This window comes from Syzygium oleosum, unplaced genomic scaffold, assembly GCF_021117445.2.
Source record: "Syzygium oleosum isolate NSW1041296 unplaced genomic scaffold, Sole_v2.1 Sole_v2.08, whole genome shotgun sequence".
NCBI lineage: Eukaryota > Viridiplantae > Streptophyta > Magnoliopsida > Myrtales > Myrtaceae > Syzygium > Syzygium oleosum.
Window position 1 is genome coordinate 6,528,679 of NW_026607492.1, and position 12,652 is coordinate 6,541,330.

Here is a 12,652-nt window from a genome sequence, read left to right on the forward strand (position 1 = left end):
GATACTTTTAGTTAACAATCGTTTAACCCAGTGAATCGCGAGTCACGCTAGCAACCAGGCCCTCTATTACGAAAATGTTTTTTATGCGTCACCTATACCGTAACAAACTAATCGGAAAAAATGAAAATTGAACGTGCAACGCACAACGGCCTCAAATAAAATGAGATTCACAGCACACGAATGAAGATCGATTGAGTCATCATTTCTACACGGTACATCCATCGCATATCGTGCGTTTCGTTGCGACGCAGGAAACGTCCAAAAGAAAGGGAAGAAAAGAATAGTGACTCCAATATGAATGCACATGAGTGGCCAAGTCACGCCTAAAATTACGGATCAAATTGCGCCTCTTTTCTCCTTTTTCTTTTCTTTTGAAGAAAGCAAAAGTCGATAGGCAATTGGGTTTTCAATATATATATATATATAAAAGTATTGGTAGTGATGAACCAACTCTATGAAATCAATGTTGTTCATTGCTGCCAACCTTAACTTGATGTTTCGTCCAAAGTAAATTGTAATGAAGAAATTGAACATTTGCAACCTTCCATGTTGCATGTTCTTTAACTATTCCAATCTTACCAAATTCACTTTGCAAAAGAACAGAATCAGCACGAAATTCTTAATTCGAAGGGAAAACCTATGCTTTCGATACCGAAATGCTCCTTCTCTGCATCCTCGCTCTTCCGAGATGAAGCACGCTACTGAATATAAGTCAGTCAACTAGAAGCTTTTCTAAGAAAGAAACCAAATAAGACCTTCAAAAAGACTTATCCTCAACTTTGCTACGAGGTAGACAATGCACCCTTTTATAAAGAAAGGCAGGCAAATCAAGACACAATCAACTACTTTCGCCAAAGTTAGACTCAGGAAACGAATTTTGTTAAGAAAATTGACAAAGGTCAGGACCAAGTTTCAGCTACCAAGAAAATGGAGATGGTCGCCCGGTTTACCAACGAAAGACAAGCTGAGAATTAGCTTCATTCAATCTTGTCATCAGCGTGCGCTTTCCCAGTGACGTGACCTCTAGAATAGCATTTTGGGCAGAGAAAAATGCTGATGGTTTGTATCATAGTGCTCGAATCTGTCCCCCGTATCCATAGTACTTCAGAAGTCCTTCGTCTTGCCGCCAATTCTCTTTCACCTTCACTTCAACCTGTCACACAGCTAGCCTCAATGCATGTTGTGATTTTCTATTTCGGGATAAGTAAATGCATGTTCTGAAAGTAAGTACTGATCTTACAAAACCCAGAATAGCCTACCTTAGCTGTTATTGATTAGAGAGAGACATTGTAATGTACAAATAGACAAGTTTTCTTTACCTATACGGTGATGCTTTTGACTAGAAAATGTAGGGCTAGAGAAAAAGTAGAGAGTAATTAGGCACCTCGAGATATACTTTCTTCTGCAAGAAATCTTCAATATCAAGCCGAGCAGCAGTAGCAAGTAGCTTGAGAGCCTTCCCTTCCTGCAAATACATGTAAAGCTACATTAACCAATTTATATAGACTCATGTATGAGCCAACAAAAAAGCAGGCAAAACTAAATGTAGCAGAACATCCATCTTTTATATCTCCATCGTCCAAGCTTATGTTTTCAATCACATCAAATTCTTCTATATATTAGGCACAACAAAGGAGAACTAGTTAAATTCAAAATGCAAAGGGCTAACAGCAAAATATAACAATTGTTGTTGAAATACCAAGAAACAAAGCCAACCTACAGCATGCCACATGATGCATGACAATACAAAATTGAAAGCATAGTCTATCAAAAATGAGAGGAAAACATAGGCCCTCCCAGAAAGCATCTGCTCAAGAAGGCAGACGAGCCCAACGAGGTTGAAAAATGTCCCCAAGTAGCTGTTGATGGTACCTTAGTCAGTCAGATTATGCAATTAAGTGTCGAGGGTTTTATATCGGAATAAAGGATTGAAGTATGAAACTGTTCATGACATCAGAAGCAAAAACTTGAGAAGCCACTTTTCCATAACCAAAGCTATAAAGAGTACAGACATAATGAAAGCTTCACAAGTCACGCATGCAGATGCTGTTCATGTAAATCTCAAAGATAAAATCATTATAATCATGAGCCCTCCTGCAGCACAAAGGCCCAATTTTCTCAAGTTAAACGTTTATGTTGGACTTTGGAGGCTCCTAAGACTCAAAATTAGCAAAAAAGCCACAAATGCTCATGCCAAGGCACGTCCTCCTCTTCTCTTTTTTATGCTTGTCCATGCCCTGTTAGTAGCCCAATCTTAATCTTAATGCAGCATGGAGCTATCTCAACCTAGAAAGCACACCGATGTAGTTTTAGTTGACAGGAGAGATGCTGATGGTGCTGTCTATAAACTATCATGCAGAAACGATTAATATAGAGGGAAAAAAGATTACATAAATATATTTTTTCTTCTTTTTCTCCAATCTTTCTTATCTTTTTCTCTTACATAGGCAAGATCCAGAGCTTACTTTTCCAATCACGATGATCTTCTGTGAGTTCTTCTCTACAACAATCTCCACTTGTATAAAATCTTTAGCATTTGGCCTGGTTTTGTAGCTCACCACATTTACCTTGAGTGTTCAAAAGCCAAAAACCGAAGAGCAAATTATTATGCAAATCCTAACACTTTAACTCAAAACTAAAGAGTGAGGGAAGACAGAGACAGAAAGCACGAGATAAAGTTGAGATTGTATATGTATACCTGACTAGCATAAGGAATTTCATTGCGGTATTGCATGAAAATCTTCTCTCTAACTATTTCAGCCACAAAGAATCTTTCTGGATGCTCACTAACAATGTCCTGAAAGAACCAAGGAAAACACAGTTAAACTCCTCATCAGCAAGAAGCAAGACTTTCCTAAACCCCAACGTGACTGTTATGAGATAGGTTCATTAATAAGAACAGTAGTTCTGCAAGATGGCTATTAGAAAGGAAGCGAGTCATTCTATTAAATAGGGCCAGGATAAGAAGCTTCAGTGATAGATAATCTTGTAAAGTTCTGAACTTTACAATGAACTTTACAATGTTATGCTCCTCAAGAAAACGAACTGCCAAAACATATACACCACGTCTGGCCTCAACCTCCTATCATGAATCATAAGTTGCCACTCCGCCACTGCTACTATTGGATATATGTAATGAAAATTTTGGGTAGAATCTCTCTAAGGACATGGCACAAGATAGAGCAAAACTGCATAAAGGTAGTCAAACCCGCCAGAACAAAAAGAAAAGCTTTGTTGTCATTTCCTGCCAACAATTGCTGACTCAACCATATAATCAAGAAATGAAGAAACTACTGGATGGACCTAAGCTACAGTTCCCGGCTAATCCTTCAACTACTTTATTTTAAGAGTTTCAGTCAAACTCAGATTGATTGAGAACATTTGCTCACAGATCTCCAACAGAAGCATCTTATGAGAACCACTCTGATTCAGGTGTGGAATTTGAACACTCCAATTTAGATTTTGTTTACTCTGTATAGCATAAGAGATGATAAGAAAAGAAATTATAAAATGAAGTCTCTTCTCTTCATTTTAGTTTGTAGTTTACCAAAAAATCATTTCAAGATTCACTGTTTGCATGAAATGCTTTTAGCAAACGATACATCTAGCATTAAATAGATATATACTAACAGTAGCAGTCTGGAACAGCAAAATGTATGGAAGAAGAAGCCTGGTACATGCCTTGGGATAATAAGCAGGCCCCAGAGGAAGTTTGGATAAAATCCAGTCCTTGACATCTTCCACACCATGACCAAATTTCGCGCTCACCGGGATAACATCATCAACGTCTGTAAATTTCTCATACCACTGCAAGGATAGTAAATCATCTTAAGGAGACAAATAGGAGAATACAACACACGACATCTAGGAGATAATTGATACAGGAAAATTGGCCTCGGGACTGACTACATGCTAGTATGAAATGATGTGTAAATGCAGAAATTTAACCTCATGAATGCAATCACAATCACCAATAAACGATTGTCGAAAACTGATATTCCAAGTGAGGCATAAGAGCTTCCAGGGCTCAAGGACAAAATCCGAATCCCCAACAAATTAAGAGCAAAAGGAAAGCACAAGGTGCACAATCACATTTGGCAAAGTAAATCAGTCGCCCCGTCTACTTTCTTAAAATATTTTTCACAGTGACAGCAGGAGTCTGATCTAATGTAGGTCTACTCAGTCATGCCTGTCACTGTAAGAAATTCCAACCTGGAGCTTCTTTGCAATTTCGCCAGGTTTGATCAGATCCTTCTTATTCATTACTAGCAGAGTTGGCACCTTATTTTTCAAGTCCCGGATACCTTCTTCTAATACTTCGTCAATCTACATAAGCAAAATTCACATAAATCTGATGAGGGAAACCAAGATTTGCAAATCATTCTCTAGAACATATGCATACTTTCTCAGGTACTTTACATGCATCCACGAGAACTAGTACACAATCCGCATTGATAGCAGCACTTCGAATATTACTCATCATCATGGAGTCCAATTTGTGCATCTTCTTCTCAATTACACCAGGAGTATCATAAAGTATCATCTGCAAGAATAGTTGAAGATTAGGAGGAAGGAGAGACGCCTGTCGTGGAGATACTGATCAGAATCATTATGAACAGAAATCTCTCAGATTCACAGAACTATTATAAGGTTGTTTAAAAATTTTGGACATTTTCATAAGCATGGTCTGTCTGGACATAAAAAAGTAAGTGTCACCAAGGAAACAGAAAATGTTCGCTCTAAAAGTCTCTGGAGTAATGAACTTAAGTGATCATATAGGAATCCAAACCTATTACTGTCAAATTCATCTCTAGTGAATGAAGGATTATAATAACTCAAGATGGATAAATGGGAGACTTAGCCTCACGTCATATGCACAATAAGAACAGAAAATAGCAGGAAAGGAATGCTCAAATGGAGGATCACAAATCAATAAGCATACTTATTCTTTGAATCTATACAAGACATTGTCAAGCTATAGTTCAATCATAAAAGTCCCGTTGTAGATAGTCCATTACATTAGATGATACTACGGTTTTCACTTTATGCCTTCTGTCTATAGCATTAACTCTTAACACGACCACTTACTGCTTCAGTCCTATCCAGGAAGATCATAACTAACAAAATCTTACTCAAAACACAATTCTCCTCGTACCTGATACTCTGGTCCTGAACATATTCCAAGAACACGATGCCTTGTGGTTTGTGGCTTATCTGTAACTATTGACAACTTCTGGCCTATCAATTGATTCGCAAGTGTACTCTTCCCAACATTAGGCTTTCCTAGAACAGCCACATATCCTGCATTTGATAGCGCATCGTATAAGAACAACTAACTAGCACTAGGGAAACGCCAAGGAAACATGAGATGTTATGACTTTTTCAACTTCAAGTAATAATCATGTCATCGAATTGCTTTCGTAAAATGTGACCACTTTTGCTCCACTATGTATTATACTCTCTCAGGAGCACTACAGGAGGCACGAAATAATTCATCCTTGCCAGGTACCTTTCTCTAGTAATGCTCCACAGTTTGATACTAGGAGAAATTCCAGCAATTAATCAAACCCACATCTGTTTCACTCCTCGCCTAAGCAACACCTCATAATGCCGCAAGAAGAATACTTTGCAAGACATTTTCAGGATAGAGGACACATTTCCGGATTACCTCCATCAGGATACTACGATTTTATAATCTACATGATCAAATTTAATCAAATTCAGCAACGTAAAAGACAATAGAATAACCCCGCCAGCTGAAATTCAACCATTCAACCATTCATCCATATATTCAGGAGACAAAGATACAAGGCACCAACCACTGAACTAATGCAACTCAAAATTCAACACCTCCCTAGGACTAGCCGTTGGGAACTTCGAATCAATAAACGACACACTTACCGCTTCTGTGATCCGGGCTAGAAGCATAATCGAGCTCCTCCATCTCGTACTCATCGAGCAACGCCGCGCTCCGCTCCGGCTTCTCGCTCAACGACAACAACAGAGCCTCATCATCGTCATCCGGAGCGCCGGAGCTCGATTCTCCCAGGCCTTCCTCCCCGCCGCTCTCCCGCTCGTCAATCCAGAACTGCCGCCGGCGCCGCGGCTCCAGGGCGACGCGACGGTGGCCCCCTCCCGCGGCGTCGGCGGCCTCCCCGGTCCGGAGCCGGCATCCGGTCCGCGGAGCCGCGGGGGCGGCGGCGCTCCCGCGAGGAGGAAAGCGAGAGTGGCCGGCGGAGGCGAAGCCGGAGTGAGGAGAGAGCGCCGCGTTGGAGAGAGGGCGCAGCGACAGCTCCATTCGCCGGAGCTCCGGCCACCGCTAGTCGCGTGTCGGTCTGCTCATTCTCCGAGCGAATTATACTCTCTCTCTCTCGCGGAGTTTCTGTTGTGACTGGATAACGTGGCCGCAATGGAGCTAGCTTTTCTGGTTCCATTTTCACCGAAGCGCTTCGACCGAAACGCACCGTTTTGGAGCCGGACGACACCGTGTGCTTTGTGCTTGTCCTCTCCGGCGACGACTAATTTCCACGTAGGAAAATAAGAAATTTTTGTCAGCGATACCGATTGACTAGGGATTTAAATAACAGAAATACGAGATTTCTAATTTTTTATTATTTAGACACCAACTTAAATCAGAGATTCGATTACTGCAACGGCCGCATATTGGGCTAGTCTCTCCCAAATTGGTACACTCGTACTAAAATTGCTCCAAATTAAATTTCGTGCTGCGAATGGTACAAGCATACACTATTTTAAAATTTTTTTATGACAAGAAAATTAATCTGTAGTAAGGGTGTGTTTGTTTTGTGAAAGTGTTTTCCTGGAAAGTGTTTTCCGAAACTTTCATCCTTTTTGTTCTCCAAAAATGATTTGATAAACGGAAAATACTTTCCGATCAACACAAATATCATATTTAATTTTAGGAAAGTAAATTCCCTTATCTAATAAGGTGAAAACACTTTTCGGAATTACTCATCTTGAATTTGTTAATATTTTTTCTTTTCTTTTTTTCTTTCTTTTTTTTTCTTTTTCTTTTTGTTCTAAGAAGGAAAACATTCAAGTATTTTCTTTTCCCGATAAAAATAATTTAAAAATAACAAATAATTTGAAATAATTTAAAATTTACAAAAATTTTGATAATTTTCACGATCAGATTTTCCTCACCAAACAACTGAAAATACTTTCCAAGTATTTTTTAGGTTTTAGCCAAACACCGAAAAATGAACGCATTTTCCGGGAAAATGATATCCTATAAAGTATTTTTCAGAAATGGTATATTTTCCGCGAAACAAGCGCACCCTAAAACTCTGTTCGTTTCAAGTGAAATAGATTATTTGAAACATATATTCCGAAAAATAATGACTTGTATGAATTACAAAAATAAGTGAACGAAAAAGTAATTTCATCTTCTATGAATTATTTAGACATATATTATTGTCGATAATTAAAATACTTTCCATTGATTAATTATTTCAAACGATACAAGTGATCATTCTTAGAAAAATATTTTTCAAATTATTATTCATTTTCTACAAAATAAATATAACCTAAATGTAACACAAATATAATAATTTTGAGATTTTCGATGACATAGTCCCTTCTATTTTTTACCATGACACGTTAGCCCCAAACAAATACAATCCCTTAATGAAGGGTTAGAATAGTACCCGTCGTGACATAACCGTTATTGTTTTGCAGCATCACCCCCCAACATTCAATACTCAAAACATGCTCAACACAACAAATATCAATCTATTCATAAAACTTGCTAAACAACTTCGCCTAAGATGTCTTCTGCTACAAAATCACCATCCACAGAGGCTCAAAAACAAATTTGGCTCCTCCAAGTCCAGAATCGGAACCTCGCAGACGGAACTCGCAAATCGGGCACCAGAGGCCGAGAAGAGCTAAAGCAAAACAATCATGCATTTCCAACAAATATACAAACTCGGTATATCAACCTCTGGATTAGCTGCAACATCGCAGCTTGGCATATTATTTTTGTCGGAACTAATACTGCGCAGCATGCTTTGCGCTCTCACAAAGAGAAAAATGATCATTCACAAGGCAGCAGTTGCCCCTTCTTATTCTCTTCCTCTAATGACAGAGCCCATCTTAGTAGACTCTGGAGGAAGAATGCCTCACTCGGCGTCGTTGCTGCTTCCGCTAGCCTGATTATCATCGCTGCACGATCCATCGCCCGTCTGGAGGTATGACCATGCTAATGCCGAAGCACCAAGAGATAAGGCAACAGCTATTGAACCCCACACCCATCTCTGCCTCCTCTTCCTCTGTTGCCTTAGTCGTCTAGCAGTCTCTGCAAAGACAAACAATGGGAAAGGTTAACCTTGAGAGTCAATGCTTATAGATTTGCTTTCATTCACCAAAAATCTCCAACAGCCAATAATTTCAATTCAATTTTTCCATGATGACCTCAACGAACAATCCAATGATAGAGAACATCAAAAGAGATTATATAGTTTATCTCTGGAATACAATCCCAAAACAACGTTGGCTGAAATACAGATGACAACAACGACAATCAAAAGACCAAACATTTACAGGGTTCATAAAAAGAGGGATAATCCCATCTGAGCAGCCAAGATACCTCGGAATCTTGTCAAAAATGTTGTACAGTATGGACAGGCTTCTTGTTAGCACAGTAAGGTGGCCGGACAATGCCAAAAAAAAAAGTCACCAAGTAATAGGGCGGTTTTCAATTTACAAATCCATGGACTACGTATTAACCATTGTATATGCAACCAAATACAGCCACTGATCAAGGTGAAACTAACTCGTAGGAGAAGCACCTGAAGATTTTTTCTACTATGAGAAATGTCAATCCTCGGAAATAGATCCAAATGCTACAATCAGGGCAACATAGCAGAAATTAACCAATATTTTGAAAACAGGGCAGTTCAACCAGAACGACAAGGTACCAGTCAAGACCGTTTCAGGTTGAACCGGATTGACCAGTCTGGGTTAAGCAACACCTGTCATGATTTTCCAAACTAATCATGTCATCCCTAATACTAATCAGATCTCATAATATCGCCTTTTCTTTTACCACTACGAATTATGTCGGTTCCAAAGCTACAGACAATAAACCATTGTTCTGCTCTTCCAGATTTCAACATTAAGTTTACGTTTATTCCTATCCAATTAGTAATGACTATGCTTCAGCCACTTGAGTTTATCACTCCAAGGCCCAACTGTGGATTCACTCAATCAAGTTTGTTAGCACTTTTTGTTCTCCCAAGAAAATGTATAGGGGACCGAGTTCAAACCTAAGTCAACATCTAAACATGTACACTAAGGCAAACAAAGCAATCCACTATTCTGCCACAATGAGCAGGAGAAGGATATATAATTGTGTAAAGATAATTGAAAAGAAAATATATAAACAATAAGGGATGCAACAGCAAATGAGAGCAACTCATTTGCTTGAAACAGAGGGGTCAAATGAGCTTATGCATCCTACAGGCTCAAGAGTACAGCTTAAAAGGGCTAGGTTCAGAAACTCACCAACAGCTTCTTGGTTCCTCTGAGACATCTCGTGATTCACAGCCTCATAATAATGCAGTCGATCCCACAAACGTGCAATCTCAAAGTTCTTAGCCTCAAGCTGAGCTTCCATTTCCGTCTCTGCTTCAGCCTTGGCCATGCCCCTTCCAATTGCTTCAGCAACAAAACGAGCAAGTTGAACTTGCTGCTTGAGCTGTTCTGCAGCCTCCGCATTCAATTGATCAGATCCCAAAGTCAGATCTGGAGGCAGGGTAAGACCAGCCAGTGATAGCTGTTCTCGAATCCTATGCCAATTGCTTTGCATATTGCTCAGGGTTTCTTCTGCTTGCTTCCGCTTCTCAATCTCCATTAATAAACTCAATCTGATCTCTCGCAATTCCTCTTCAAGATTACGCAGAGAAGATTGTGCCCCACCATCGGAGGATAGTTCTGTTGGATGCACACAAGCCTTTCTTAACAAACGTAAATTTCAGGAAACAGGATTCTCAAATATGTCACTATGCAAATAATAATTATAGAGAGACCCACAACATAGTAATGCTATGGTTACTGATCTGCTTCTTAACCATCTGACCCACAACATAGTAATGCTATGGTTACTGATCTGCTTCTTAACCATCTGCAATATGTAAAACCCTCCCTCCCTTCCTCTCTCTCTCTCTCTCTCTCTCTCTCTCTCTCTCTCTCTCTCTCTCTCTCTCTCTCTCTCTCTCTCTCTCTCTCTCTCTCTCTCTCTCTCTCTCTCTCTCTCTCTCTCTCTCTCTCTCTCTCTCTCTCTCTCTCTCTCTCTCTCTCTCTCTCTCAACCATCTGCATAATATGTAAAACACTCCCTCCTTAGCTTCCTCTCTCTTGCTGTAGTTAAGTACAAAACGCTTGTCTAAAACATCCAGACAACAAGAACAAGATTCAAGAAATTAAATGAAACATGCTATAGGAAAACAAAAGATCTAAATTACCTTCCCATGCATCAAAGAACTCTCCCATTGGCGTGGTGAACTTCAAAGAGCGTTCCGCTGTGCCACTGTCTTCTCCCTCAGTGTTACTAGTATAACTCATTGATTCCTGAGGATCATAAAAATCTTCACTATCGCCCTCTCTTTCAGGAGTCAATGGAACAGGAATAAGTGTATCAGTTTCTTCCGCAAAGCCATTATTCAAATTGCTAGTCCCAACTTCCAGAGCACTATTCGCAGATCTGTCACTGCTCCCGACCTCATAGCCATCCATACCATTCATGTGTTCATCTTCAACAGTATTAAATATTGTAAATGTAACAGGGACATCCCCCACAGAAGCAACCTCCTCGCTTTTTGCTTCAGTTACAGTCAAATTGGTGTTTGCTTCATCTGTGCTCTTCTTTCTAGAGGAAACATCATCCTCGGATAAACTCTTCACAAGACGCGGGCCGCGTCTCTTGTGATTGATAATGTAGGGGGATGGAGGGAATGAGGACGGTGAATCTGGAACAGGGGTAGTCTCTGGAGTCGCATAAAGTGCCGGAGTCATTTGAGGCCGCTGAACTTTCCTCTCCATGACTGAGGTACTTCTCCTCCTCTCTAACTTTGCATTCGGCACTGGCTCGGGCTTAGGCGGCTTCGACTTAGGAACAGGCATGGGGCTGTGAACAGATTTATCGACCGATCTGGATGTTCCGGGTTCCAATAGCCTATCCAAAGCTATTGCAGTAAAAGTTGGCATGGCTCTGTTGGGAAACAACACATAAAAATGACTTTTCCAGAGAGTGCAAAACATACGAAAGAATTAAAAGAGCGCTATGTGTGTATGAAATATTTAATAGAAAAGCAAGTAAACCTTCTTCTACAGACGCATAAAAGTATTTTCTTAATTTCCTATGACATCTTACGCGTCCATATATTCATTCCAAGAGATTCTCAGATTACTCTCCAGCAAAAACAAAAAAAAAAAAAAACTCAACCTTTGTATTGGCATAAACACAGATTTTCGAACCACTTATGCCTATGAATAAATTGAATCCAAACCAACACTTCGACAGAACAAGCTACATCAATATGCCCAAAAAAGATGCAAAACTCGGTCGAATCAAGCAAACGAAAACAAGCCAAAAATTAACCGCGACAAACGAACCCTATTCAAAAATTCAAGCTCCCCGTAGACACGAAAGGGTCAAATTAACCAAGTTTCTACGTGAACAACACCTTCTTCAAGGCCTCCAAACCGCTCGGCTGATTACACAAAATCCCGACTCGCCAGCACCCAACGACAACCCGAGACCGCATCAAACCCGTGGAAACCAACAAAACAAAAAAAAAAAAAAAGGAGGAAGAAGAAAAAACAAGCAGCAGCTCAAATCTGGCAACCGAAAGCCCGAAAGAACAACGACGCCGCTCGTCGATTCGCCCGAGGAGGAGAGGCGGAGACAAAAACCCAAAAAAAAAAAAATATCCAATCTCGATCCCACAGAGAGGGCGGGCGCGAGAACGTTCCCCGCACAACCTCCAAACTTGTTGGCCGAAGCGCGCACGTGAAGCCGCGCGCACAACCACGACGCCACCTACCCAACGGCGCGAGCCGCGTCCACACGCGACATCTCGAATCCGAGCAACAGCAGCAGCCAGCAGCACCAACGCCAGACACACAACACAAAAGCAACGAAAACCCCCAGATGCGCGGAGTCCTAACCTCGAGGCGGCGATCCCGGAGAAACCCTAGCTGGCGGCGGCGGCGGCGGCGGCGGCGGCGGCGGAGGGAGGGAGGGAGGGGAGGGGAGGGGAGGTCAGAGGGGGAGGAGGGGGAGAGGCGGGACACGAACGCACGGAGAATCCATCCTGCGGATTCCAAACACCCCCACACACAATATATATACTGCGGAGCCCCCTCTCGGCACGACCGACCCCCGCTTCCTCAAAGCCTCTCTCTCCCTCTCTCTCTCGCGCTGACCGCCTCTCCTCCTGCTGTCCGCCTCTTTCCCCACGCAAAGCGATTCAAACGCCAACCCCGATTTTTTTTTCCCCTTTATTTTTATTCTCGTTTCCCTATTTTCTTATTAGTTGTTTTTTTGGGTCAAAATATTTGTTTGCTCCCCTTCTTTTTTCTCTGTTTCACGCGAAAAGTCGAAACTGCCCCTGGATTTCTATCGTTTGTTT

At 41.0% G+C, this 12,652-nt stretch overlaps 2 protein-coding genes across 6 annotated transcripts; both read right to left on the bottom strand.

Annotated features, from left to right (window-relative positions):
- Positions 1–623: 623 nt before the first annotated feature.
- LOC115686054 (GTPase ERA-like, chloroplastic) lies at positions 624–6,400 on the bottom strand. Of its 3 annotated transcripts, XM_030611238.2 has the most exons (9): positions 5,902–6,400; positions 5,156–5,301; positions 4,403–4,543; positions 4,213–4,326; positions 3,682–3,807; positions 2,699–2,797; positions 2,466–2,567; positions 1,385–1,465; positions 624–1,153 (listed from the first exon to the last, which is right to left on the bottom strand). In XM_030611238.2, exons 1-9 carry the CDS (start codon positions 6,296–6,298, stop codon positions 1,067–1,069), a joined length of 1,293 nt encoding a protein of 430 aa, XP_030467098.2. In that variant the 5' UTR covers positions 6,299–6,400; the 3' UTR covers positions 624–1,066. The 3 variants fall into 3 exon arrangements, with proteins under 3 accessions (XP_030467098.2, XP_056170126.1, XP_056170127.1); XM_056314151.1 differs by lacking the exon at positions 2,466–2,567; XM_056314152.1 differs by lacking the exons at positions 624–1,153; positions 1,385–1,465 and adding an exon at positions 1,954–2,341.
- A 1,329-nt stretch (positions 6,401–7,729) lies between these two features.
- LOC115667030 (uncharacterized) lies at positions 7,730–12,300 on the bottom strand. 3 transcript variants are annotated; one of them, XM_056314024.1, is made up of 4 exons: positions 12,189–12,300; positions 10,484–11,229; positions 9,526–9,954; positions 7,730–8,317 (listed from the first exon to the last, which is right to left on the bottom strand). In XM_056314024.1, exons 2-4 carry the CDS (start codon positions 11,223–11,225, stop codon positions 8,142–8,144), a joined length of 1,347 nt encoding a protein of 448 aa, XP_056169999.1. In that variant the 5' UTR covers positions 11,226–11,229; positions 12,189–12,300; the 3' UTR covers positions 7,730–8,141. The 3 variants fall into 3 exon arrangements, with proteins under 3 accessions (XP_056169999.1, XP_030444522.1, XP_056170000.1); XM_030588662.2 differs by lacking the exon at positions 12,189–12,300 and adding an exon at positions 12,003–12,115; XM_056314025.1 differs by lacking the exon at positions 12,189–12,300 and adding an exon at positions 11,705–11,900.
- Positions 12,301–12,652: the final 352 nt, after the last annotated feature.

What these genes read in the sequence shown, in the direction of transcription:
- LOC115686054 (XM_030611238.2), bottom strand. Translation starts at nt 6,298, where the DNA reads ATGGAGCTGTCGCTGCGCCCTCTCTCCAACGCGGCGCTCTCTCCTCAC. An exon ending in GTTCAGGACCAGAGTATCAG is followed by an intron (nt 4,544 to 5,155) that starts GTACGAGGAGAA and finishes CTATTCTTGCAG; the next exon opens with ATGATACTTTATGATACTCC. An exon ending in AGATCATCGTGATTGGAAAA is followed by an intron (nt 1,466 to 2,465) that starts GTAAGCTCTGGA and finishes ATGTATTTGCAG; the next exon opens with GAAGGGAAGGCTCTCAAGCT.
- LOC115667030 (XM_056314024.1), bottom strand. Translation starts at nt 11,225, where the DNA reads ATGCCAACTTTTACTGCAATAGCTTTGGATAGGCTATTGGAACCCGGA. An exon ending in GTTCTTTGATGCATGGGAAG is followed by an intron (nt 9,955 to 10,483) that starts GTAATTTAGATC and finishes TGCATCCAACAG; the next exon opens with AACTATCCTCCGATGGTGGG. An exon ending in GAGGAACCAAGAAGCTGTTG is followed by an intron (nt 8,318 to 9,525) that starts GTGAGTTTCTGA and finishes TTGTCTTTGCAG; the next exon opens with AGACTGCTAGACGACTAAGG.